The sequence below is a fragment of the Quercus suber genome, unplaced genomic scaffold (assembly GCF_002906115.3).
Source record: "Quercus suber isolate HL8 unplaced genomic scaffold, Cork oak 2.0 scaffold_448, whole genome shotgun sequence".
Taxonomy (NCBI): domain Eukaryota; kingdom Viridiplantae; phylum Streptophyta; class Magnoliopsida; order Fagales; family Fagaceae; genus Quercus; species Quercus suber.
Genome location: NW_027069899.1, coordinates 480,229 through 507,701, shown reverse-complemented (window position 1 = coordinate 507,701; position 27,473 = coordinate 480,229). Strand labels below are relative to the sequence as shown.

Genomic DNA, 27,473 nt, shown 5'->3' with positions numbered 1-27,473 from the left:
AAAAAAAAAAAACAAAGGTATCTCCTCCGCATTGAAAAGAACACAATCCCAAAAATACAATCTCAAATCAAGAACACAAACCCAGAAATTAAAAAAAAAAAAAAATATACATTGTTGTAGCTTGTGGAGGAGAATTTGCGCAGGATGGGATACTTACCACTAAAATTTATCTTTTAAGGTGGGAGACAGCACTTGTTTAAGGTTCTTCCACGATGTTTGGTGTAGAAGTCATTCTCTAAAAGAGTTGTACCCTAGCTTGTATGCTTGCTTGCTTGATCAGAATGCATCAATCCATTCTATCATGGAGATTCCGGTAGGTGGGAAGGCCAAATATGGAATTTATAGATGTTTTCATGATTGAGAGTTGGAGTCGGTTCTTTCTTAGAACTTCTATTCTCCCATATCCCTAGGAGGGAGGGTGTGACAAGATGTAATGGATATTGAAAGAGAGCAGAGCATTTACTGTTCACCCTTGTTATGAGGCTCGCCATGGTGCACCGAATAACTCTTTCCCATGGAAGTGTTTTGTGCGTTAATGCTCCCAAGAGGGTCTGTTTTAATTTTTGGACCGCAGCCTAGGAGAAAATTCTTAGTTTTGATAACCTTTAGAGGCTTAGAGCATTCACATCAACTAATGCGAAAAATATTGTCTATTTTAGAATAAGAATTTACTTTTTCTAATTTAGCTAACCATTTTTCAAAACACTCACTTTTGATTATCTATTTTATACTCTATTTCATTAAAGTATCAATTTTTCTTGATTTTTTTTTTAATTATTTCTCTCTCTTCACCTAACAATCAGCATCCACTCTCTTCCTTTACCCTCAAGAAATAATAAAAAATCATTTTGCATAAACTATTGTGACTTGTATATTTTCACAATCACTATAGCGAAATTCCATTTTGTATAACTAGTTCATATATGATATAGGTGATTTTTGGGTTTCATTTTCTATATTTTGGGTTTTAAGCTATTTTACATGAGTTGGTACGAATGCTCTTATCAAGCTTGGATTTACCTTAGTTGGGTGGTGTTGTATGTGCTAGTTCAGTAGATAAACAATGGCTCATTTGTTGATTCAACATGGTGTTGTCAATGATTTATGAAGTTAGTGTTTAGAGCTTTTGGGATTCCTTGGGTGTTACCAATGAGGGTGGTTGATCTTTTGTTTGGATGGAAGAATTGGTTTGAGAGACACTCTTTGGCAATCTAGAACATCATTCTGCTATGTTGGATGAGGCTATCATGGAAGGAGAGAAATAGCCATACGTTTGAGAATACAAACAAATCAAAGAATCCATTGGAAGTATTGTTGATTCACACTTTATTTGATTGGTCTCAAGTATGGGGTCATACAAATTGTAATAAGCTTGTGGATTTCTCAAAATCACTTCTTCTTTGTGTACAATATTTTGTAATTCTTTTATGTTATAAAGTGCTGACGTAATCTATTTAATTAATAAATTTTTCTTTCTTAACAAATTTTTTTTTTTTTGGATAAAAGATAGAATTCTACTCTAACATAATCTAAGTGTATATGTGTGTAAAACTCCCTTTTAGATACTTGAACCCCGACTCTTATCCCCCACACCTTACAAGTATTTATACTTATAAAGTGACCATCGCACAATATTTTGTAATTCTTTTATGTTATAAAGTGCTGACATAATCTATTTAATTAATAAATTTTTCTTTCTTAACAAATTTTTTTTTTGGATAAAAGATAGAATTCTATTCTAACATAATCTAAGTGTATATGTGTGTAAAACTTCCTTTTAGATACTTGAACCCCGACCCTTACCCCCACACCTTACAAGTATTTATACTTATAAAGTGACCATCGCACTAAGGGTATGCGATGATCTTCCTTAACAAATTTTTTTTAAAAAAGAGAGACATTGAGTCGTTTCAGATACTTTTAATTAATAATATCATCAAGATTACAGTCATTTAAGGGCAATGATTCAAGGTCACAAATGTTTATGGATTTTATCCACTTGTAAATAGAGGCTATGTCAACTTTATGAGGGACACTTGACTAATTGTTACTAGTGAAATTGTATCTTGCCTATCAATTCTATTGAGCGGTGAGAACTCTAGGGTCTGCTTGTTTCACCAACTTGAAGACGCTTTTCGTCGTTTCCCTCCAAAAAATTTAGACCTCAATAGAATATCTAAATCCCATCGTGATCCTAATACATTAACTTAGATCTATAATCTTTGGATGGGGTTGTGGTGTTAGGATTTTATTATTATTATTTTTTTTCAATTCATGGTTTAATGGACTCTTGTAATTTATGTGCTTGATTGTACATTGTCCTAATGTATACTTCCTGTATACTTGGGTGACTCTTTTTTTTAATAAAATTTTAATATATTTTTCATTACTTAAAAAAAAAAAAAAAAAAAATTCACCTCCTGTTTGAATCTTGAAAAGAAACCAAAATTTTTAATAATGGTTTAGAAAGAAAGCAACTTTTTTTCTTCTTATATTTACAAGGTATTTGGCACTCTCCAACAATTTAGTGATCCACAATCTTGTGTAATAGTCCACATCCCACACACACCAGAAAATTGGTGAGATAAAATCCTAAAGTAGTGATTGCCAATTGCCAAAGGCAAAGTGATAAGATTTGAACTATGGGCAGCCAATAATTCCTTAGGCATCTTGAACCCAAAGCCGAAAACCCTTTTCAGCCAACGGTATTTTAATCACTTTCCTTTTATAAAGATCTAAAACAAAGCCACTACATAATCTATGGATATTTTTCTTTCTTTCAAGTTGATTTTTTATAGTGATTTTTTTCTTTTCTTTCAAATCCATTTTTCTTCATGGTTTATTTTATTTTATTTGCTTTAGATATGTTTTCCTTTTCAAAGTGTGATGATGTTGAATTTGTCCAACAAGTCATAATTTTATCACTGCCCAACNAAAAAAAAAAAATTTCTAATTGGGCCGACCATAAGATCGAAAAACATAAATAAATAAACATTTTCCTAATTGGGCCTCCCACAAGACTAAAAATATATATATATAAGTTTCTGCTGCCAGGAGTTGAACCTGGATTCTTTAACCAATAGAATTGCCAAATGTGCTACAACAGATTTTATATTCTATAGTGCATCGGTTTCCATTTTATCTAATAGATTCCAACAAGCTTAAGTACAATAGATAAATTTCACTTTATGCCTTATATATTAAGTTGTTAACAGATTAAACCCTTAACTTTTTTAAATAAGGATATATTTATAAAATAAATTTGTCAAAATATGCATATCACAGTCAAGGATCATTGACCACAATAAGGTATTTTATGAGACAGCCTGTAAGATATCTCTCTCACAATATGTGAGACTCACAAATATGGCAAAATTTGCCAAATAGAATAATTCCAAAAAAAATTTGGAAGTCGATTTTCAGAAACTCGACTTCTAGCTGAAATGGATTATAGAAAACTTGTCTCCCAGCATATAAATAAGTTTGACATGAATTAAAAAAAAAAAAAAAAAAAAAAGGAAAAAAAGCCACGTAGAAGTCTAGCTCACTGTACTCGGCTTCAAGTTTAGGTTAGAAAAAATGGGGTAAAAAGGGGAATCTGAGTTTAATATAATTGATTTTGAGATTCCATCATCCTAAGCCGTTTCCTTTTCTTCGAGGACCTTCTCTCTCTCTCCAGTGTCCCTCTCCGTCCATCATCTACCTCTGTGGCGAGGAATCCGACTCAACTAGCAGGTTCGTTCTCTCTCTCTCATTCTCATGTGATTTCTTTCTCTTTATTTATTGGCTGAAATGAAATGGGTTTTGATTTGCTTTTTAGTTTTAGTGATTTGGAGATTTGGGTTTCATTTGATTCGGGTTTAGTTTTTATTTGTTTTCGTGTTTTTGTTTCGAGCATTGCTCCTGTTGCTGAAGCTAGCAGGTAATTGCTCTCAGTCTCAGATATCAAATTTTTGAAAAATTTGATTCATTTAAGAGAAAATTGCAGATCTATATGTGTATTATGCTTACGCTTAGCATTCTGAATCTGTTGGGTTGTTGATGATGAAAGTCTTGGCAACGTATTTCCAAAAAAAGGTTCAGTATGTGCATCTCATTCATCCCAGACGTCACAAATATATCAATAGCGGAGCACATACAGTAGTGTTGATACTTTAATTTTGGATTTATTTCTCAGGTCACATTTTTCCTAAGCCAAACAAACCCAAGTGTGGAAGAAGTATATTCATCATTTGGGATTCATAAAATTAGCAAATGTTTTACTTTGAAGTGAAGAGTTGCAATTACTATCTTTCATCACATTTATATCAACTTTGAGGTATTTGATGAATCCGTGTATCTTTCATGGATTCAATCATGTGAGACAGCATGTTTTGTAGATGCTAGATGATAGCCTTTAAAATATTTTATCAGAGGCTGTATATAACTTTTGTAACTTATTTTTTCCCCTTTTGGGGGGTGGGGAATTTGTAAATAATCAATAATTTTATCACCTTTAGAGCTAACCTTTACAGAAAGGTGCATATGAAAATTTCCTAACTTTTGTTCATGATTTAGAAAATAATATTATTAATATACATATACTAATATAATTCATTATACCAGGCAATACTCCATAATGAAAAATAATTTCTTGAGAGTTTTATAGGGTTGTCTCTTTTTTGGTTTCTGCTTAAATTGTTTCCTTAAAAAAAAAAAAAAAAAAAAACCCCTTTATACATGCTCGAGTTGTTCCTTATAGTGTTCAATGATTTATGTGAATTTGGTATAGGTTGATCAGAGTATTTTTTGTCAGTGGCTTGTAATTTGTGAATAATAATAGAAGTATTTATTGGATATCAGATGAAAGTAAAGCGGAAATTATAGCAAGGACTACGTGAAAATGAAATTGAAAAATGAAGTTTGGTGACCATGTTACTTTTGCAACAATAATTAAAGAGAAGTGCAGAAGTAGAGTTTACTTATTATTGTTTCAAGAAAATTCTGTGCATTGCTTAGTTTGACAACAAGAGGAACGTGATATTGTAGTGCACACTCATCAATTAAATGTTTTTATAAATTCATTGTTCTACATAAAACTTTATGTTTAGTTTATTGTCAAATTAAGTTTTCTAAAGGTTTCAGTTGGACAATCTCTCAATGTTTTTCCTTTCCCTTTATTTCCTTTCTCCAGCAAAGGCTTTGCAATATCTCCATAACCTTGGGATTGTACATAGGGATGTGAAACCGGCAAATATTCTTGTAAATATCTTCCTTAAGTTCTTGATCTTGTTTTCAGTTGGTATTTTTATTTTCTAAATTCAGTATCAGAATTTTTATTTTTACTTGAGGTGGTTAACTAATGTATATGTTTTTGAAAAATGCAGTTTGGCAAAAACCTTTACCCACACCTAGCAAATTTTGGTTTGGCAGAATACAAAAAAGATTTGAAAGGAGTTTCTGTTGAGAAGTGGAAATCAACTGGCAAGCCAACTGGGTTTAAACTAATTTGGCGAAAAGCACATTTTAGTCCCTACATTTTTAGGCGATTCTCATTTTAATCCCTATATTTTATTTTTACCGCTTTTAGTCCCTATCCTGAAAAACGGTTCTATTTTGGTCTCTGCCGTTACATCATAAACGGATATTGTTGACGTAGCAAACGGCATTGATAAATAATAATAAACTAATGTCTATGTGGTATAAATTAATAATAAAAAATATTTTTTGACATTAAAAAATGCCACAACAGCATCTAAATTAAAAAATTATAAACAGAATTAAAAACTAAAAATTATATAAATTAGAATCTAAACGTGTCTTAAACAAGAACAACAAGAACAAATCCAAGAACACAAACCCAAAAATTTTTAAAAAAAACAAAACAAAAATATCTCCTCCGCATCGAAAAGAACACAAACCCAAGAACACAATCTCAGGTCAAGAACACAAACCCAGAAATTTAAAAAAAAAAAACAAAGGTATCTCCTCCGCATTGAAAAGAACACAATCCCAAAAATACAATCTCAAATCAAGAACACAAACCCAGAAATTAAAAAAAAAAAAAAATATATATATATATATATATATATCTCCTCTGCATCGAAAAGAACACAAACCCAAGAACACAGTCAGAAATTAAAAGAAAAAACAAAGATATCAAGAACACAAACCCACAATCTCAGGCGATGCGGAGGCGTGGTCGACGGCCCAAATATCTCCTCCGCATCGAAATCAGCTTCTGATGTAACTCCGATGTAACTCCCAAATATCTCGACCGTGCAACTCTTCTCCACCCCCAAAATCTCGTAGTAGTCTTTCTTCTTCTTAATCTGCCTCACGATCGTGATTTTCTGTGTACGAGGCCGACGCGGACGCCGATGAGGCCGACGATGAAGACGGACCTTGGTGGCGGACTGATGGCTGATCAGACGGTTTCGATGGCTCCGATGTGCCGTTATTAGTGGACCCGGAGGAACCTTGAGGTTGTGGATCCCCAGGCCCATTGGATTCTTTCTCAATCTCCGATGAGAGATCATAGACCGGAAGAATGGGATCGAGACGACGAGCTTTGGAGATGAATTTCAAGGCTTGGCTTCGATCTCCAACTTCTTCGATCTCCAACTTCCATAGCTTGTTTACCGATTCTCAAGCATTTCAAAGCGTCATCTTTGTTCCCTTCCATTTTCCAATTAAGTAAAAACCGTAAACCCCAGGAAAAAATTTGGGGATTTTGAATTTGGAAAAAAAATGTGAAATCGAAGGATTAGAAATTGGAGTGGATTGAAAATAATGGAAGAGAGAAAAAGGGAAAGGAAATGAGAGAAATTAAGGTTACAGATGGAATCGAATAAATAAGCGAGATGGGGATTTTTTTTTTTTTTTATAATTTCTGGGTTTGTGTTATTGAATCTGAGTTTGTGTTCTTATATCTGGGTTTGTGTTCTTATTCAAGACACATTTAGATCTCAATTTATGTAATTTTGTGTTTTTAATTCTGTTTTTAACTTTTTATTTAGTTAAAATTAATAAATTAATTTTTTTAATTTAAATGCTGACGTGGCATTTTTTAATGTCAAAAAATATTTTTTATTATTAATTTATGCCACATGGACATTAGTTTATTATTATTTATCAATGCCGTTTGCCACCTCAGCAATATCCGTTTATGATGTAACGGCAGGGACCAAAATGGAACAGTTTTTCAGGATCGGGACTAAAAGCGGTAAAAATAAAATATAGGGACTAAAATGAGAATCGCCTAAAAATGTAGGGACTAAAATGTGCTTTTCGCCTTAAAATAATATATCTACCTAATAAAATATATTTTTTCTTTTTTTGTTTTTCTCAATTTTCTCCCCCACACGTGTGCCTTCCAGAATCCTCCATTACTTTACTTTTCACCTTCTGAAAAAACCATCCTGGTTCTTCCATCCCATAATTCCGAGTTCTTCACCGACTGTGCCAATGTCAAACTCGATTTTCTCAACTTTCTTCCTTTGAAACTGTATACTTGGGTGACTCTTTTTTTTAATAAAATTTTAATATATTTTTCATTACTTAAAAAAAAAAAAAAAAAAAATTCACCTCCTGTTTGAATCTTGAAAAGAAACCAAAATTTTTAATAATGGTTTAGAAAGAAAGCAACTTTTTTTCTTCTTATATTTACAAGGTATTTGGCACTCTCCAACAATTTAGTGATCCACAATCTTGTGTAATAGTCCACATCCCACACACACCAGAAAATTGGTGAGATAAAATCCTAAAGTAGTGATTGCCAATTGCCAAAGGCAAAGTGATAAGATTTGAACTATGGGCAGCCAATAATTCCTTAGGCATCTTGAACCCAAAGCCGAAAACCCTTTTCAGCCAACGGTATTTTAATCACTTTCCTTTTATAAAGATCTAAAACAAAGCCACTACATAATCTATGGATATTTTTCTTTCTTTCAAGTTGATTTTTTATAGTGATTTTTTTCTTTTCTTTCAAATCCATTTTTCTTCATGGTTTATTTTATTTTATTTGCTTTAGATATGTTTTCCTTTTCAAAGTGTGATGATGTTGAATTTGTCCAACAAGTCATAATTTTATCACTGCCCAACGATCATGCATGGGCACTCGATTGAAGAGATTTAATTGCTTCTGACAAATTGTTGTTCCTGTGAGTATGCTTTTTGGCTTAGAAATGGGAATAGGGTGGCTAGAATGATGGCTCACAGTCTTGTTGTAATGTTAGAGCATTTCTAGCAGCTTAGTCATATTTTCAAATTGTTTGAAATCAACCTTTTATTTATCTATATTTTTAAATACATTTTTTTAATAAACTCTTTATTATTTCTCCATCTCATTTAAATATTATTTCTACATTCTTTTTTTGTTTTTTTGTTTTTTTCCTTTCGAAACGGCTATATTTTTCTAATTGCCAAAGCTATAGTTTTTAAATCTCCCAATAGTAACATTTGCAAATTGTTCAACAACCATATTTTCCACTCATATTTTTTTAACAGTCATATTTTTGAAAAAGTTATGTTTAAGAGGAGATATATAATACATTCGATACATGATATATTTTAATAACAATAATTATGAACAAGAAGGATAATGGCATGAGAGATGCATGGTTTAGCCATACCCATTATGTGTAAGTGGAAAATGTTAAAATTTGACCAAGCTTGGCCAATTAAGTCACCCATTAGTGGTGGGTTCCAATTAACTCAACTGGTAAAATCTCTGATGGTTGAATAAGAGATTTGAGGTTTAATCCCCGCTTACACTAAAAACTGATTGATGTTTTGATCTGATAATAAAAAGCTATCATAAGTAGCGAACGCTACACGTTGAAACTAGACTTTAATGGCATTAACTGGATTTTTTTAGAAAATAATTATAAAACTCAAACTATATTATTAGTTAGGCAACGTTTCAAACTAATTTGGTTTCTAAACAAATCGAGTCAAGAGAACTCGATTTTGCTCACTGGAAATCAAGTGTCTCACACTCGACTTCCAGTGCAATTTCGCACAGCAAAATCGAGTCCTTTGAACTCGATTTGTTAGAAACCAAATTAGTTTGAAATGTTGCCTAACTAATAATATAGTCTGAGTTTTATAGTTATTTTCTAAAAAAATCCGCATTAACTCCTCATGTAACATACACGATACATTGGCGTGGTTTGCAAAAGGGGGCGTAACATTCCATTTGTATAACTAATGCAAAAGGGGGTTAACTCACCGCTATTCTTCCAGATTCTCCTTGCCATGGTTCTTAAGTCATGGATTTCATTTGCCTTACTCTAGTGGCAAGCACAATCACAAGAAATAACTATTTGAGCCATGAAAGCATGGTTTACATACCAGGTCTTAGAGATATTCATTTTTCTTATGCTAAGAAAACTGTCTTTTAATCACAACTTCTCATTGGACATGATCTCATTGGGGTGGGATCTAGATTACTTTTCCAAATTTCTGAAAGAATTCGAATGTTGTAATAATATTGTTAAATTATGCTGCTTTTTGGTATGCGCAAACATTCCTTTTCCCCAATTAATCATAACAAGTTCTGGTATTGCCATAGTTAAAATATATGAGAAGGGGATGTATGGAACTTCCTAGCTTAATGTTTTCGAAGTATACCTCAAATAATAAACTTTTATTTATGGAGGAAAATACATGTTATGTTTTCTTATAAGTGCTACGCCGCATTAGCACCCCAACAATCTGTAGGAAATTCCCTTACCATCATTTCAGTTTTGGCCTTGATGAAAACTTGGGGGGTTCACTCAGGATTTGAATGATTGAGAGTTGGATTTAGTCGTGGATTTCCTTCATACTTTGGAATCCAATACCCATTCAACTGAAAATGGGATCGCATGAGATGAAAGATGAAGAATGGGGAATTTGATATCCAATCGGTTTATAATGAGTTGCGAGGTCCTCTCTTCGGCATCTTTCCTTGGAAAGGCATTTGGAAAGTTAAGGTCCCTTGATGAGTCTCTTTTTTTGTTTAGCCCGCAGCTTAGGATATGATACTCACGGGTGATAATTTGAGACTTAGGGGCTTCGTTGTTGTTGATTTGTGTGTTATATGCCGTTGTTGTGGGGAGACCGTGGATCATTTGTTGCTTTATTGTGAGAAGGCTCATTGGTTGTGGTATTTTGCTTTTCGATCTTTTGGGGTTTCGTGGGTTTTACCAATAACATTACCAAATTTTCTTTTCGGTTGGGGAAGCATCTTTCAAACGTTTGGAATTTAGTTCCATTGCATTTGATGTGGTGTATATGGAGGGAGTGTAATAGGAGGACATTTGAGGATGTAGATAGCCTGGAAGACTAGTTGCTTGCTTCTTTTAGTGGTTCTCTTGTTGACTAGTCTCTTTTTGTTCATTATTTATCTTCTCTCTTGTATTTTAAGTCTTTTTCTTTGCTTTTATATTTTTGACTTCTTTGTGCCCTTTTGCATAATGAAGCTTTATTTATATAGATTTTTCTTACCTATCAAAAATAACTAAGTAAGTTGTTCCCAACGGTCAAGCACGAGTCAAGCAACTTGACAAAGCTTTTAAGCCTATTGATTTGGGGCTTCCCTGAGTTCTTGAATAATATTATAGTCGTGACTTCTCAATTCAAACATCCTTGAAAAAGTATGACACTTTAACCTATTACATTTGTTTCTTACAGATAAAATAACAGTAATCATATGTAAAATGTTAAAGGCCTTCCACTTTTAATGCTATTTTCAGCTGTGACTAATGCTTTTTAACTAATCTTGTGAGATTTTTTATTATAAAATTTTCAGTAAAATTGACTAGCGGTATGTGTGCAGGCCACAAGACATGCGGAGATGGAAGCTATTGATATTCTTCTTGAGCACTGGCAGAAAAATGGACTTTCAAAGTTAGAAGTCGCTGAAAAATTTTCAAACTGCTACCTTTATGTTACCTGTGAACCATGCATAATGTGTGCAGCTGCTTTATCAATTCTTGGTATGCTCTTAACTCTATTAAAGGAAATTTATTTTATTTTTTAGGCAATAATCTGATCATTGCATTACCTTGTTCTCTCTCTAGGTATAAAAGAAGTATGTTATGGCTGTGCAAATGATAAATTTGGAGGTTGTGGATCAATATTGTCCTTGCATTTAGGTAGCTCTGAGCCACTTAAAAGGTTTATTTCTGGAACCATCCTCACAGTTAAGTTTTTGTTGATTGGTTCAATTTATTTTCTATTCCTTGGAAAACTTGCTTTTTGTTTCTCATAATAAATTGTTGCAAATATATTTGAGACTCTGCCATATATATATATATATATATTTCTTGATATGATATAAAGTGTAATTTAGGGGCATAGCATTACTGAGAGAAAAGTTAATAAAACAGCCTTAACATATGGCTGATATTCAAACAAATCCAGAGAAAGACCCTCCAAAAAGTTCGTAAAGCATATGATATAATTCTTATTGTGTCAAAAATCTGCTAGTTGTTGATATTTTGTTTGTGAGATAGCTACACAGATCATCATCTTCTATGTTACTATAGCAAAATTGGTACATTAAGTAACCTGTGTTGACCAGTCCATGCCTCAACTTTTCAACCAGCAGATAGCAGAAACATTTAGTGATGACTAAGTTTTATCTTTGACATAACCAATAAATGGCACCATTGTACAAAAGTAATGATACATGAGGTGATGGTCTATTATCAATGTCCTTGATAAAAATGCATCTCTTTGGCCTTACAAAGCTATTGGATATGAGAGGAGAATAAAAATATTACAAAAAGCTAGTCATCAAAAAAAGAAAAGAAAAAAAAAAAAAACCCTATAAAAAGGCTAACCATAATACACTATTGTTAATGTTAAAGAGAAATCCAAATGTATGGCATGGGAAACATGGATGAAGAAGGCTCCATTGCTATTGTTGCATACTCTTGTTGGTGTGTCAGTGGTGTGGACACCAGAGCAAGGATGCAGGGATTGTTTGCCATAGTTGCCATATTGGGGGTGCCACTTACTATCCCGTAATTACAGACTGTATTGTTTTAGATAGTTTCTCATTTTACCAGTGGACATTTTCAAATTTTGAATGTTTCTTTTATTATGATCGAGAGATTTACAATGATGTATCAATGTCTAATTGTAGTCTTTGGAGCCCATTGAAGGGGACTCCACAAACGTTTTGGGCAGTGCATTTTGAATGAGAATATTTTCTAGTTAGAATTGTTCTTGCATGGTGATTCCAAGCACCCTTAGGTGGTGAAGCCTAGGGTTTTATTTTGTTTTCATATTTTCCTGCTTTCCTCAAACACGTTCTGCATCAACTTGGATTAGAGCGCCCAATCCCCCTCCACCCACTCCAAATCAGACTAAAGAAGAAATCAACCTCAACCACACTTGAACAAAAACCAAATACATACCTTATGGAATCATGTGAAGCCCCTTTTGACTGATGATGCCCCATTAAATTTGCAGAGTCACCAAAGCTGCCAATTGCGGTCAAATGTTGCTGCCCCCAAACTGACCGAGAATACCGCCACAAAACCCAAACAGTCCATGAGTTCCACAAACCTCCTCGTGCACCGCTTTGAATCCTAGAGCCCAACCCCTTCGAAACAGCAGCTCAACACAATGAAACCTGAGTCAATGGAGGGGGGATCAGACTCTGATACCATGTTGATGCAGAACATGTTGGAAAGCAAGAGAACCCTAGGCTTCATCACCTAAGGTTGATTGAAATCACCACCAAGTGAGAACAATTCTAACTGGAAAATATTTTCATTTAAAATGCCATGCCCAAAACATTTGTGGAGTCCCGTTTTAATAGGCTTCAGAGATTACAATCATACATCGATACATCGTAAATCTCTCAATCACAATAAAAGTTAATATACAAATTTGAAAATGTCAAAAAACAATAAAATAAGACTCAAGTCAACTGTCCCTTGCCTCTTGTAAGTCTTCAAAGAGGGCTCCAGTTATGTTCCCTGTCATGAATACTTTCTGCTGACACAAATTGATTTTAGTTATCATTTATCCTTTAATGGTGGACAAAGTTCCATTTCATCTATTTTCCTCTGTTCTTTTGTCAGTAGTATATTCTCTCTTAATAATTTACTAGTTTCTTTCTGTGTTTTTGCTACCTTCTTTGACGATTGTTAAATACAAAATTTTACAGTCTCTGGTTTCATTTGCCTTCTTTAGGGAATAATTCTATGCTTTCGGAGTGTTGTCACAAAGAAAGAAAACCAAAATTTTCTTGACTTGGTAGTACCCAAGAATATTTTACTTTCATATTAGATTTGAGTCTGGTTCCGAAAGTAGAAATCTAAAAGAAGAGTGTTTACATAACTTTTCAATTGTTCTTTATTTTTGTATGTACTCTGACTAATTAATGCATTGTGAAGTTCATTCTAATGGACAGTCTGTAACTTTCTCTTTAATGATAGTCATGGTGTTCCTCAAGGAGAGGGATTTAAATGTACTGGAGGAATAATGGCATCAGAAGCAGTCTCTCTTCTACGAACATTCTATGAACAAGGGAACCCTAATGGTATGTAAGTTCATCTAATTAGGCTCCATTTGGCTGCGTTCAAGGAAGCAATAAATCTTTTTTTGAAAGAATTGGAAAACAAAGAGAAGAATTCATGAGTCACATTTGGAAATGCATCTCATAATTAACCTTCTGCAAGACTAAAATATTACTCTCAAACATATTGGTGTGCTAACCATGGCATTACTGGTAACACGCTGCACTTCTTATAAAAATCATTCATTCCTAAAATGTAAGCGAACAAACAAACACTAGTCCCCCGCCGCCCCCCCCCCCCCCCCCAAAAAAAAAAAAAAAAAAAAGGAAGAGAGGGGGGGGGGGTCAGGTCTGCCTACCAAAAGCAGGCGTGTTAAATTAAATTATTAGTTCATTTACAGAAATTAATTTTGATGGCGCAACCATAGCAAGATATATATATATATATATTTGGTATTTCTAAAGTGTAGGGTATTTAGTAATTCTACAAGTATTGGGTATGAGCCATAGGTTTGCTTTTATTAATAAGTCTAATATAGTTTATGGATCTTTACGTACAGGCTTTGGTTTAATTCAATTAGGGTTTTGTTTACTAGTCAAAGTAGAAGTCTTAGTTCTACTAGAAGTTATGTAGGGTCTATATAAGTGTCTTATCATACTCAAAAAAGTTAATTTAATTAATAAAAATTATTCAGCGTTTTGAGTATTGAGGCATGTTGGCCTTAGGGTTCTTTCTTCCTCCCTTTCTCTTCTTTCTCTTGTTTACTGTTCACAGATAGTTACATTACTGTTCACCATTCGCAAATGTAAAAATTATATTTCGGTTTCTTTTTCTTATCTTTTCAACCATAAAATAAATAGTTTCTGTTTTGAAGCCTAACCCTTTACAAGGGATTTTAAATTGAAAATCCACAAATCTTCTTAAACGGTCCTAAAGCCACCACAACCACATGTAGACAAATTGGGAACCACCACAACCACATGTAGACAAATTTTCCCAATTTATCCTACGTCAAATTTTTCTTTACCTATCCAAAAAAAAAAAAATGTAGGTCCTGTATTCCTAGGATTGGAAGTGTCCTCCTTGTCAAATCAAGGCTCTGATAGCATTTAGAAACCTTCCAATCAAAAAGCTCAAGTTTTTAAGAAGTTGACCAACAATGTATACCAAACACACAAATTTACGACATATAGAAGTATTTCTTCCTAAAGTGGATAATTAACCATAAGCCAACCCTTTTTTAAAGGGGTTGAAAGCTTGAACCGTATCTTGTAATTTGGAATAATTACAACTGAGATGTTCAACAAGCTGATATTGCATAATTAACATCAATATTAGATGATAATTGGATGTCTGCTAGTCATTAAGATAAACCTATTACAATCTCCCACATGTATTAAATGTTTATAATAGATTTATAATATGAATAGGTGAGTAGGGATGTGATATTACAGCCTCATGTGATGTCCAATTTGCCTTGTTTGTCAGGCAAATATCATCTCTAATTTGTAATTTTGTATTTGTCGAGATTTTAATGAAATTGCCCTGTTGAGAGAAAATGATACTCATTAACAAATTCTTAGATATTATTTGTCCTTGTTATTTTAAAATCTTAAGAACCTAGCTAAATAGAAAAAGACAAAAGACAATTTGATACAAATTTGATTAGGCTATAAGGTTTATCCTCTTCTTTCGAGTAAGTCATGATCTCAGAAATGGAAAATACAAAAACAAAGAAAAACGAAAAATTGGTCAGGGGTCCTAGAAATTATATTCTAAGTTCAAACCTTAAGATGTTCTCATGTCTCAAATTCCAACCTGAATTAATAGGAGCATTTCCTTAACTTTTATTTTCAGTAAACTATGCTGAAATGTAATAGATTTGTTTGAAGTAGCTAACTTTTATTTGGCTTCCATTTGTGCATTTAAGTGTTATGCTGCTTTTCCTTTAAAAAAAAGTGTTATGCTGCTAATAATGCACCTGGGACGTCAAATTACACCTTTCATTTGTTCAATGTGGCAAACCTTATGTGCTTAAGATTTGATTTGTTAGCATAATAGTTACATGTGTTTGCACCCTAGTATATATAAATAAAATATGCTACTATATATATAATTTCATCCTCTTCTTATACTTAAATTATAGTTTGTTTCCTTCTCAAAAAAAAAAAATTATAGTTTGTTTTGTTTCAGCTCCAAAGCCTCACAGACGTCTGGCTCAACAGGCAACGCGTTGAATATGCACACATATAGTTTGGTTCTCACTGATATTTGGGTGTTGAGCCAAGTGCAAACCAAAAATTGCCGGTAGAAAATATTTGAGTAGTTCACATGCAATTGTGAATCTCTTATTGGCTACATTGCACAAGCTTATCAGAGTATGATTTTTGAAGCCCTGGCTGATACAATGCGATTCATCGGAGTCTAAAGTTGCATTTAATTTTTTTGGCTGAATAAAAAGGGGTAGGAAGGGGTAATCAAAGTGTTTTCCCTAACTTGGCATTGGAGTCTAAAGCTACTTTTTATATTTTTGGCTGAATGATAGGAAGGGGCAACCAAAGTGTTTTCCCTAACTTGGCGTGACCATAGTAGCATTCTATTCATTAGAATCCAAAGCTAAATTCTTACCTAAGCTTCCCCCCCACACCCACACCCCCCCCCCCCCNTTATCAAAGAATGACTATAGCAAAAGCACAAAAAAACCCAATAGCTTCATTCTAAATTTCTAATTAATCACTGCAATTTGAGTTAAAGTTTTTCTTTTGCTCTTAAAATAATCAAAATCCTTCAAATATATTCTTTATTAAACTTAATTTTCTTCATGAACAAAACAAGATAGAAGTATTTATACTTATTTAATTATTTAATGAAAAACCCATTTTTTATCTGAGACATGCCACTTAACAGAGGCACCATGAAAAGAAAATGCAAATGCCATAACAACTTTAACGTAAACCATGTATCAATCATGTTTAAATGGCAAAGCTAATGAAGTTTTACAAGGAATTATATAAGAGAGAGAGAGAGAGAGAGAGAGAGAGAGAGAGAGAGATGATCCGTACGGTTTAGTGGGTACCGCCAGTGAAGGATCTCTCTGCCAGTGAAGAATGCCGCCGAAGTTGTGGGTCAGATGAGTGAAGACTAGAGATAAAAAAAGAGAGTGAGAGAGGAGGACGTTTTCGTGGGACTGACGGGAGAGAGACAGAGAGAGAGACGGAGTTCTGTCAAAATGGCAGTGTGTGTTTGGAGCGGGAGGGAGGGTTTAATAACTTTAAGAGAGAACCTTCTGTCAGGAGCTGGTGTAAAGAGCTTTCTTCACGCCACCAATGAATAAACGACACATCATATTTCTATTGAAAGTCCAATACACTCCAACACACACAATTATAACTCAATTTCAAACATGTATCATACCTGAAGGGATTTTTTAAGAAAATAATTATAAAACTCATACTATATTATTAGTTAGGCAACATTTCAAACAAATTTGATTTCTAACAAATTGAGTCTCTTGGACTCGATTTTTGCTGTGCAAAATTGCATTGGAAGTCGAGTGTCTCACACTCGAGTTCGGCTCTTGACTCAATTTCCAGTGAGCAAAATCGAGTCATCTGGACTCGATTTGTTTAGAAACCAAATTAGTTTGAAACATTGCCTAACTAATAATATAGTATGAGTTTTATAGTTATTTTCTTAAAAAATTGACTTGAAGAACTAAACAGCTCCAACGTCTAAACTCATTCCATCTCCTCTCCTTATACCACCGGACCTCCACCCTGCCGCTGAAGCTGCCGCACACGTCAATCAGGAGCTGGCACCGCCGCACTGGAGCTCCACCTCGTCGTTCAAGGTTTACCCCTTTTTCTTGATTCTTCTCTATTTCTTACTTAATGGGTCTTCATTATTTTGATTCTTTTGGCTCTATACTTCTTGTTAACATTATGAGTTTGTCTTTTTCTCATATGGGTATTGATTTGTTATTGCTTTTTCTCTTCTAAACGTTGATTTCTTATGTGGGTGTATATTTGTTATCAATTTGTGATTGTTCTTTTTGTTTGCTTCAGGGCTTGTTTTTCTATCTACGATGCTGGTTTGGCAATATGGTTCTTGATTTTGAGCGATTCTTGGTCATATATTGACTACTTGTTCTTGTTTTGACATGAATGTATTATATGAGTGTGTTATCCATAATAGAAGGGGAAAATTTTGAGTCTTTCTTTCCTATTCTGTGGCTTTTCTATTTTCTGTTGTGGGTGCTTTATTTGCTTTTTGTTGGTTGGTATATAGCCCACAAAGCAAATATAATATTGTGAGGAGAGGAGAGGAGAGGAGGAGGTGAAATGGGTTTAGACGTTGGAGTTGTTTAGTTATTCAGGTCTGATACATGTTTGAGGATTTTGAGTTTAATTGAGTTATAATTATGTGTGCTGCAATGTATTGGGTTTTCAATAGAAATATGAGGTGGCATTTATTCATTGGTGGTGTAAAAAATGCTCTTTACGCCAGCTCCTGACCGAAGGTTCTCTATAACTTTAATGATACATTTTTTCTTTTTTCCTTTTTTTTTTAATTTTTTTTAATTTATTATTTTTATTTTATTTTAGGAGAAATTATGGCAATTGCAATATCGGTCAATTTAGCCCTTAACATTTTAAATGTAATAATTTAGTATTTAACCTTTTGATATTGTGCCAAAATAATCTATGAAAAATATTAATGTGTCTAACATATTTACTAAAATATTATTATTTTTGTTTTTTATTTTATTTATGAGGGTGTAGTTTATGAATTTTGGTTATTTTTTAAAGGATAGACAAAGGATTGAGGGGTGTTTAAAGGGAGGTTTAACCTTATCATTTGGTAGGGTTGGTCAGGATTGGGTGTAACCCAAATTTGGTTCAACTCAAATTAAGTTTCAATAATAAATTTATTGGATTAAAATAGGTTGTAAAAACCTATGACCTTTATTTGATTTTTTGACGAGTTAGGCCAATCTGAAATAAGTTGCATTTTTTCACATACAAAAAATAGTATTAAATAAAAAAAGATTAGAATATATATATATATATATATATACACATATGTATGTATGCGTGTGCGCGCGCGTTTTTAAACACAAATAAGAGATAAGTAAATGAAACACTAAAAAATAAATAATAAATAATACTACATAAAACTTTAAGTTTTTGGTCCAAAACTTTCTATGCTTATAATTAGGGGGAAAATGGTTATTTGCTCATAATTTACAAATTATGCAACAAAATGCCATTATTTTGAAACTATTTAACAAAATGTCTCTGTTTTTTATACTCAATTTTAACAAAATTGAGTTACAGATGGAACTTGACATTAACAATGTTGAGTTCTATGCTAAACACTGAGAGCATTTGGCACACCAAACACTAAGAGCATCAACATCAAGTGTGCTTTTTAACACACCAAACACTAAAAACCCACCAGCACCAAATGTTCCAAATGCAAATTTGGCATTTGCTATGGTACCGTCCTTAATAGCATTAGCATTGGTGGTGCAAAAATTTTAGCAATTTGACATCACAAAATGCCACTTTATCTATTTTAACTTACCATTTCACAGCTCACTCCAAATCAATTCTCTTATTTTCACGTCAAAGTTAAACACTATTTATTTATTTATTATTATTTTCTCTCTCTTCATCTTTATCTCTCTATCTTCTCCCTCCCTTCAACCCACATCCATTCATGACACCACCATCACCACAACTAGATCAGGAATCACAACAGATGACCTAAACCCNGTTCTTCTTCGCTTCTTAAGTATAAAACCAAATCATCAATTGTATCCGTAGCCAAACAAATCACAAGATATATCCAATTCTAAAAATCAAATCATAACTTGTATCCATTGACAGACAAATCACAAACGATATCCAATTTTATAATCAAGAATTAATAAACCAAGCATTCAATTAATTAAGACAAATCCTAAATCATGAGAAAAACATGATTGAACTCATATCTAGAATTCCATCTTAGTCAATTGATATGAAGCAAGAACAATTTAAATCATTAAAGAACAACTATTGTGGGAAAAATCAAATCACATAAATATTACTAATAATCCTTAACAAGGTTTCATCCTCAACCCTAATTATAAATTTAGCTACTCATGGTAATTGAAATAAAACAAAAGAATAAAATACTAAACATTAAACATTAAACTAGACAAATAAAATAGAGAAAGAAATAGTCACAATGCTATCATGGAGAAAAGCTATAGAAAAGCCACATGTGGCACTGCCTCTTGCTCCAATTTTCTGTTTTGCATCACAGCCCTAGCACTAGCCTCCCTGAATTTTGCCCTAAAAATCCTTTAAATAGGTCAATGAATCCTATTACAAGTTGAATTCCCGTTTGGAGAAAATCCCAGACTTTTAGGCTTTACTTAACCGACTATTTAGGCCCACTTAACGTCAGAATTAGGGCTTCTGGTAAACTACAAAGTTGTAGCCCTTTAAGTTAACTTTCCATCCCAACTTGAATCATCTCGATTGGACATCTGAGCCGAAAGTTATACTGAAAATACTAACTGATGTGCAGGCTGGAATCCTAATCCGAATTGGACTTGGATTTGGTGCAAATTTCCTTTGATTTCTTACTCCAATTGGACTTAAATTTAATATTCATGTCTGGCTGGATGTAAATTGACTTGGTTCAATTGGCCTAGCCCCACTTTGCATGTAAAACCCTTGTTATCTACAACACAAAGATATTATATAATCAGTCACAAAATAACATAGAAGTAAGGCTAAATATGTAGATATGTGAGTATTTTATTGTATATATTTTATGCACATCAAATAAAAAACCCGAATAAAGCATTAAAAAAACCCAATTTCAAACCCTAGGTTTCAAAAGTTAAAAACTTACAAAGGGTTTTGATCTACCTGCCTGAACAGAGGAGCATTCACGATCAAAACCCAAGTTCAATACCCACGATCAAAACCCAGGAGCTTGCATGATCCAAACCCACGATCAAAACACAAGAGCTCGCACCAATTGAAGCCCATTGTAAGATCTGACACGGCTGAACAGAAGAGGAGCAACGGACCAATGGTGTCTTCCTTCCTCAGCTCGGATTTGCCATGGTTGTCTCAAACGAAGCTTGTGTTGTAGGAGTAGGTAGATTTGAGAGTTTTGGGAGTGAGAGTGAGTTGTAGGAGTGAGTGAGTGTTTTGATCTATTTTGGAATGTTTTTTTAACTTATTTGGTGTTAGAGTAACGGAGAGTGGAGAGGTGGGTTACGGCTGGGTAACGGTCAGAATCACAGGTGGGTAAAGTGTCAAAATTAAAACCACGGGTAGGCACATAGAATTAGGGTCAAACCACAGGTGGGTCATGTGTAATTATCCCTAAATAAAATTTTGAAATCAAGAAAATGTGTTTATGCAGTTTGAATACTTTTTTCATGGTATCAGTCTATTGGATATTCCAAGTCAGATGAGCAACAAATAGGTGGTATAGCAGAGAGGTACTTCCAGGGGATTTTCTCCACACCACACCTAACCAATGTGGATGAGGTTCTAACCTCGATAGATAGTGTAGTAATGGAGGGAATGAACCAGGAGCTGAATAGACCCTTTTATTGGAGTGGAGGTGAGGAAGGATTGCTTTGAGATGCATCCGTCAAAATCATCGGGCCTGAATGGTATGCCTCCATTTTTCTTTCAGAAATGTTGGCACATAGGGGGTGGGGATGTCACCGAAGCAGTGCTCTTAGTCCTAAACTAGGGCCACATCCTTAACAAGATGAATTTCACCCACATCCTACCTATCCCAAAGATTAAGGACCCGCAACATATGGTAGACTACTGCCTTATTAGTTTGAGCAATGTGGTAAGCCATATAGTCTCAAAAATTTTGGCTAACCGTGTAAAAACTATCCTCCCAAATATCATCTCTGATACACAAAGCGCATTTGTTCCAGATAAACTCATCTCCACGGTTGCGTATGAGATGCTGCATTGATTAAGAAACAGAAGACAAGGCAAAATAGGTCACAGGGCTATGAAGCTTGACATTAGTAAAGCTCACGATCAAGTGGAATGGGAATTCCTAAAGAAGATAATGCTAAAACTAGGTCTCACAAAGAGGTGGGTAAACTTGGTTATGCGGTGTGTTTCGTTAGCAAGTTATATTGTGCTTCTTAACAAGGATCCACAAGGCTTCATCTCTCCAACCCATGGCATAAAACAAGGCGACCCTTTATTGTCCTACTTGTTCTTATTTTGTGTTGAAGGCCTATTTGCCTTGATCCGGAAAGCAATTAAGTCACAACAACTTCATTGGGTGCTATCTTGCCATGGTGGGGTCAGTATCTCCCACTTGCTCCTCGCCAACGACAGCCTGTTCTTTTGTCCAGCTCTCTATTCAGAATGTAGTAACCTCCTTCATGTGCTGAATATGTATGAAAGAGCCTCGGGCCAGGCTATTAACCAACAAAAGACAGCCTTATTTTTCAACCCATATACGGACCGGACAGTGAGGGATGACACTCTCAGGTTGCTAAATACCCAAATAGTAACAAAGTTTAAGAAATACTTAGGGTGGGAGGAAAAAATAAGGCCAACACATTTAAGGACCTTCAGGAAAGAATAGCAAAACGGGTCACTAGTTGGAAAGAAAAACTAATTTCAAAAGCAGGGAAAGAGGTTCTAATTAAAACTGTGGTGTAAGCAATACCAACATACTCAATGAGCCATTCAAGCTTCCAAAGGGCCCATGCAATTACATCAACTCTATCATTGCTAAATATTGGTGGGGACAAATGAGCAATGAGAGAAAGATACACTAGATAAACTAGGAACGGTTTTGTGAGCCTAAGAAAAAGGGTGGAATGGGCTTCCGAAAAATTAATGCCTTCAACTTGGCTATGCTAGCGAAATAGGCATGAGGTTACTCAACCAGCAGAATTCCTTGTTCTTCAAAGTGTATAAGGCTAGATACTTCCCTGTGTGCTCTTTTCTGGAAGCCGAACCAGGGAGCAACCCATCGTATGTGTGGCAGAGCATATTACAAGCTAGGGATGTCATACTGGCCAGGTCGAAGTGGAAGGTGGGAAGTGGTAACTCGGTGGATATAGCACGTCATGTGCGGTTGCCTCAACCACCATTAATAATAGCTTAATTTTGCATACTTATACCATTATTAGAAAGCATTATCATACTTATTTTGAGTTAATTCATGCATTTTATAGTTGGTTTTGGAATAATTCTGAATAATCAATTTTGTGCTTAATTGAATTTTAATGCGTGAATTTGTCTTTTGTAGGATAATGAAATTAAATAAGTGGATTTGTGCAAAGAAGAAAGCTAATGGATTTTACTTTTACAAGGGTCATGATGAAGTCAAAGAAGGCCAACCCAATTAAATTCAAGTCCAATTGGATCAAGGAATTAAAGGAAATTTGCACCAAATCCAAGTCCAATTCGGATTAGGATTCCAGCCTGCACACTAGTTAGTATTTAGAGTATAACTTATGACTCAGATGTTCAATCGAGATGATTCAAGTTGGGATGGAAAACTAATTTAAAGCGCTACAACTTTTTTTTATCAAAAGTCCGAATTCTGAAGTTAAGTAGGCCTAAAACGTCAGTTAATTGAAGCCTAAAAACCTGAGATTTTCTCCAAACAGGAATTCAACTTGTAATAGGATTACTTGACCTATTTAAAGGCTTTTGGGGGCAAAATTCAGAGGAGCTGCCGTAGAACATAATTTAGGTTTTCTTAAAGTTTCTTTACAATTTTTAGAGTTTTATTTTTGTTATGGCTTGCTAGAAGCCTTGCTAAGGCAAAGGGTGAAACTCAACCGTTTAATGGTATGTTCTTAACAATTATTTTATGGTTTTTATGCTTATGTTATTATATTTTTGATTGATTTACTCATCTATAAAAGTGTTTATTTTTGTATAATTCTTTGATTTATCATAAATTCTGGGCACGTTAAATGCTTAGTATTCCCTGCGAACTAATTCACTAGTTTTGTTTTGCCTTAAATCAATTAATTTCATAAAACTACCTTAGACAATTAATTCTTGAGTTTTTATTGTTAAATCATCCGAGTAAGATCATCCTTCATATAAATTTTAGTTGAGTTATAAAATAAATATTGTTAAGACTACCAATAAATGTGTTGTGTGTGGATCCCTAAACCTTAGCGCCTTAATATATTGTTATTTTCTCTCAATTTAAATTAACTTTACTAAACCATCAAAAATCTCTTCAATTAAAATTTATTATTTTAGTTTTATTCTCTTGTGGTTTGCTAATCAATTTCCTTTTCCCTGTGGATTCGACCTCGGACTTACCGAGTTATTATTTCGCGACAATCCTGCACTTTGGAGCATCATTTAAGTCGCAGCAAGTTTTTGGCACCGTTGTTGAGGATTTGGCGATTAGAGAAGCATTTCACTTCATTTGGAGAGGTTTTTAGCATTAAATTTCTTTACATATTTGGTAATATATCTCCAACTCTTTTCTTTTTAAGCAGTTTAGTTTTCCTTTAGAGTTATTCTTTTATTTTTACTTCTTTTTTTGTTAAAGGTATTTGTTTTCTTTTCTTTTCTTTTTCTTTTTCTTTCTTGCTTTACTATTGCATGCATGTTTGGTGTCGTGATAGTGATAATCGCTTGGTTAGAATTGAGTCTAATAATTTGTTTAGCAATCTATCTAATTCTTTCACACATTCTCACACTCTTGATATCATGGCGAACTTAGAGAGTAATCATGGTGATGAGAATAATTTAAATAATGAAAACCTCCATGCTCATAAACCCATTAGAACTCTCAGGGATTATTTGCAACCTACTAGGAGTAGTGCACCATCATGCATCATTTTTCCAGCTAATGCAAATAATTTTAATTTTAAGCCCAGTATGATTTCATTACTTCCTAAATTTCATAGCTTAGATTCTGAAAATCCTTACCTACACTTTAAGGAATTTGACGAGGTATGTTCTACCTTCCATGACCAATCATGTAATGAAGAGACCATTAGGTTGAAGTTGTTCCCTTTTTCCCTTAAAGACAAGGCAAAAACTTGGCTTAATTCTTTGAGACCTAGGTCAATTGGTACTTGGCAAGAGATGCAAACTGAGTTTTTAAAGAAATTTTTTCCAATTCATAGGACTAATGCACTTAAAAGACAAATAATGAATTTTTCACAAAAAGATAATGAGACATTTTATCAATGTTGGGAAAGATTTAAAGATTTGCTTAATGCTTGTCCACATCATGGCTATGAAATTTGGCGTATAATTAGTTTTTTATATGAAAGTTTAACTCCAAAGATGCGCCAATTTGTAGAGATGATGTGCAATTGAGAGTTTTTGAATAAAAATCCTAATGAGGCTTTTGAATATTTTGATCTCTTAGCTAAAAATGCCCAGTCTTTGGATACCACTAATACCTTAGATAGGTCTAGAGCATACCCTTCCCCCCTTTTTAGAGACATACAATTCAAGGTGAAGGAATCACCCAAATTTTAGTTGGAGGAATGATAATGAGGTCGCACCTCCAACACATGGTTCTTCAAAGTTTGTTCCCTATAATCCCCCTCCAAAGAAGAGTCTTGAGGACACTTTGCAACAATTCATGCAGACTCAATCCACCATTAATAATTAGAACTCACAAGCCATAAATGACATTAGGAGCACTCTCACTAAATTGACCGCATCTATGAGCACAATAGAAAATGGTAAGTTTCCATCTCAACCACAACCAAACCCCCAAGGTCAATTTGGTGTTGATGATTGTAGTTCCTCTGAAAATAAAATGAGTCAAGCTAAATCTGTAACCAATCTTCATACTGGAAAAATCATTGAAAAAGATATTCCTAAAAGCAATACACAAGATGAATCTTCCAAAATAAAGAGTAGTGATGAGGTTCTTGAGCATAAATCTAATGAAATTGAAAGGTGTCCTATCCCTGCTCCCTTTCCCCAAAGGTTGATTCCACCTCAAAAAAAATGAATCAAATTTTTGAAATCCTTGAAGTGCTTAAGCAAGTTAAAGTGAACATTCTTCTTTTGAATGCCATAAAGTAAATTCCATCATATGCTAAATTTTTGAAAGATTTGTGTACTGTTAAGCGTAAGCTTTATGTACATAAGAAGGCATTTTTGACTGAACAAGTTAGTGCAATTATTCAAAGCAATAGACCTCCAAAGTTTAAAGATCAAGGTTGTCCCACTATTTCATGCGTGATTGGTAATTCGAAAATAGAGAAAGGTTTGCTTGATCTTGAGGCAAGTGTGAATCTTTTGCCATATTCAGTGTATAAGCAATTAGGTCTAGGCGAGTTAAAATCCACTTCCATAATTTTACAACTTGCCGATCGATCTATGATTGTTCAAAAGAGTGCTGTTGAGGATATTTTGGTTCAAGTGGACAAATTTTATTTTCCTGTTGACTTTATTATTTTGGACATGCATCTTGTTTCTAATGCTAATTCTCAAATATCTGTGATTTTAGGACACCCATTTCTTGCAACTTCTAATGCATTGATACATTGTAGAAGTGGAGTCTTAAAACTATCTTTTGGGAGTATGACCCTTGAGCTTAATATTTTTAATACTTGTAAGCAACCTAGGGATGAAGAGGATGTGCATGAAGTTGACTTAATTGAAACACTTGTTCAAGAACAATTCAACAAAACATGTTTTTTAGATCCATTAGAAGCTTGTCTAGTCAATTCATGTGATTTTATTTTTGATGAGAATTATGAAATTGCCTACATTCACTGTCTTTTGGAATCTGCACAGGAATTAAGCAAGCAATTGGAAATTGAAATATGAGGAGTTGCCACCTCGTGAGATAAAGTTGTTGTCATCTAGTGAGCAAGTACCAAAATTAGAGTTGAAGCCCTTGCCTATTGAGCTCAAGTATGCTTTTCTAGGAACCGATGAGAATTTTCCTGTGGTAATATCTTCTAAACTTGACTCTTTGCAAGAATGTAAGTCATTAAATGTTTTGAGAAAACATAAGAGTGCCATAGGATGGAACATAGCTGACATTAAAGGAATTAGCCCATCGGTTTGTACTCACAAGATTTATTTAGAGGACAATACTAAACCATCTAGGGAGATGCAACGTAGATTGAACCCTACAATGAAAGAGATAGTTAGGACTGAAGTGCTCAAATTGTTAGATGTGGGTATCATATACCCATTGTAGATAGTAAATGGGTAAGTCCAACTCAAGTGGTGCCTAAGAAATCTGGAATAACTGTGGTAAAAAATGAGAATAATGAGTTAATTCCAACTTATGTCACCACAGGTTGGTGCATATGTATTGATTATAGAAAATTGAATGTAGTCACTAGGAAAGATCACTTCCCTTTACCTTTCTTAGATCAAGTTTTAGAGAGAGTAGCGGGTCATGAGTACTATTGCTTTTTAGATGGGTATTCTAAGTACTATCAAATTGAAATTGCACTTGAAGATCAAGAGAAAACCACATTTACTTGTCCTTTTGGTACTTTTGCATTTAGGAGGATGCCATTTGGTTTATGTAATGCACCTGCAACTTTTCAAAGATGTATGCTAAGTATTTTTAGTGACATGGTAGAGCATTATTTAGAGTCATGGATGATTTTTTTGTGTTTGGTGACTCTTTTGACGAATGTCTTTCTGATTTGCAAAAACTCTTAACTAGGTGTGAAGAAAAGAATTTACTATTAAATTGGGAAAAGTGTCATTTCATGGTCACAAAAGGGATTGTAGTAGGCCACATTGTTTCTTCAAAAGGCTCAGAGGTGGATAAAGCAAAAATTGAGTTGATTGCTAATTTTCCTGCACCTAAGACTGTTAAAGATGTGAGATCATTCCTAGGACATGCTGGATTTTGTAGGAGGTTCGTAAAAGACTTTAGTTTCATATCTAGACCTATGTGTAACCTCCTAACAAATGACACTCCCTTTGAATGTGAAAGTTCAAA

At 34.0% G+C, this 27,473-nt stretch overlaps 1 protein-coding gene and 2 non-coding genes across 10 annotated transcripts; 2 read left to right on the top strand and 1 right to left on the bottom strand.

The window, feature by feature from the left end:
- The first annotated feature begins 3,550 nt into the window (after window positions 1–3,550).
- On the top strand, window positions 3,551–5,484 carry LOC111986984 (uncharacterized). 6 transcript variants are annotated; one of them, XR_010624461.1, is made up of 5 exons: window positions 3,551–3,735; window positions 3,865–4,082; window positions 4,178–4,318; window positions 5,174–5,241; window positions 5,367–5,484. It is a non-coding gene; the product is annotated as an uncharacterized LOC111986984 (transcript). The 6 variants fall into 6 exon arrangements; XR_010624459.1 differs by having other exon boundaries at window positions 3,554–3,735; window positions 3,865–4,077; XR_010624462.1 differs by having other exon boundaries at window positions 3,558–3,735; window positions 3,989–4,082.
- Window positions 5,485–10,783: 5,299 nt separating this feature from the next.
- On the top strand, window positions 10,784–16,082 carry LOC136061386 (tRNA-specific adenosine deaminase TAD2-like). 3 transcript variants are annotated; one of them, XM_065762230.1, is made up of 4 exons: window positions 10,784–10,961; window positions 11,046–11,142; window positions 13,419–13,522; window positions 15,678–16,082. In XM_065762230.1, the coding sequence occupies exons 1-4, from the start codon at window positions 10,820–10,822 to the stop codon at window positions 15,734–15,736; spliced, it is 402 nt and encodes a 133-aa protein (XP_065618302.1). In that variant the 5' UTR covers window positions 10,784–10,819; the 3' UTR covers window positions 15,737–16,082. The 3 variants fall into 3 exon arrangements, with proteins under 3 accessions (XP_065618302.1, XP_065618301.1, XP_065618303.1); XM_065762229.1 differs by having other exon boundaries at window positions 13,419–13,526; window positions 15,693–16,082; XM_065762231.1 differs by having other exon boundaries at window positions 10,785–10,961; window positions 15,693–16,082.
- An 8,588-nt stretch (window positions 16,083–24,670) lies between these two features.
- LOC112028534 (small nucleolar RNA R71) lies at window positions 24,671–24,777 on the bottom strand. The gene has a single exon (XR_002884645.1). It is a non-coding gene; the product is annotated as a small nucleolar RNA R71 (small nucleolar RNA).
- Between the last annotated feature and the right edge of the window lie 2,696 nt (window positions 24,778–27,473).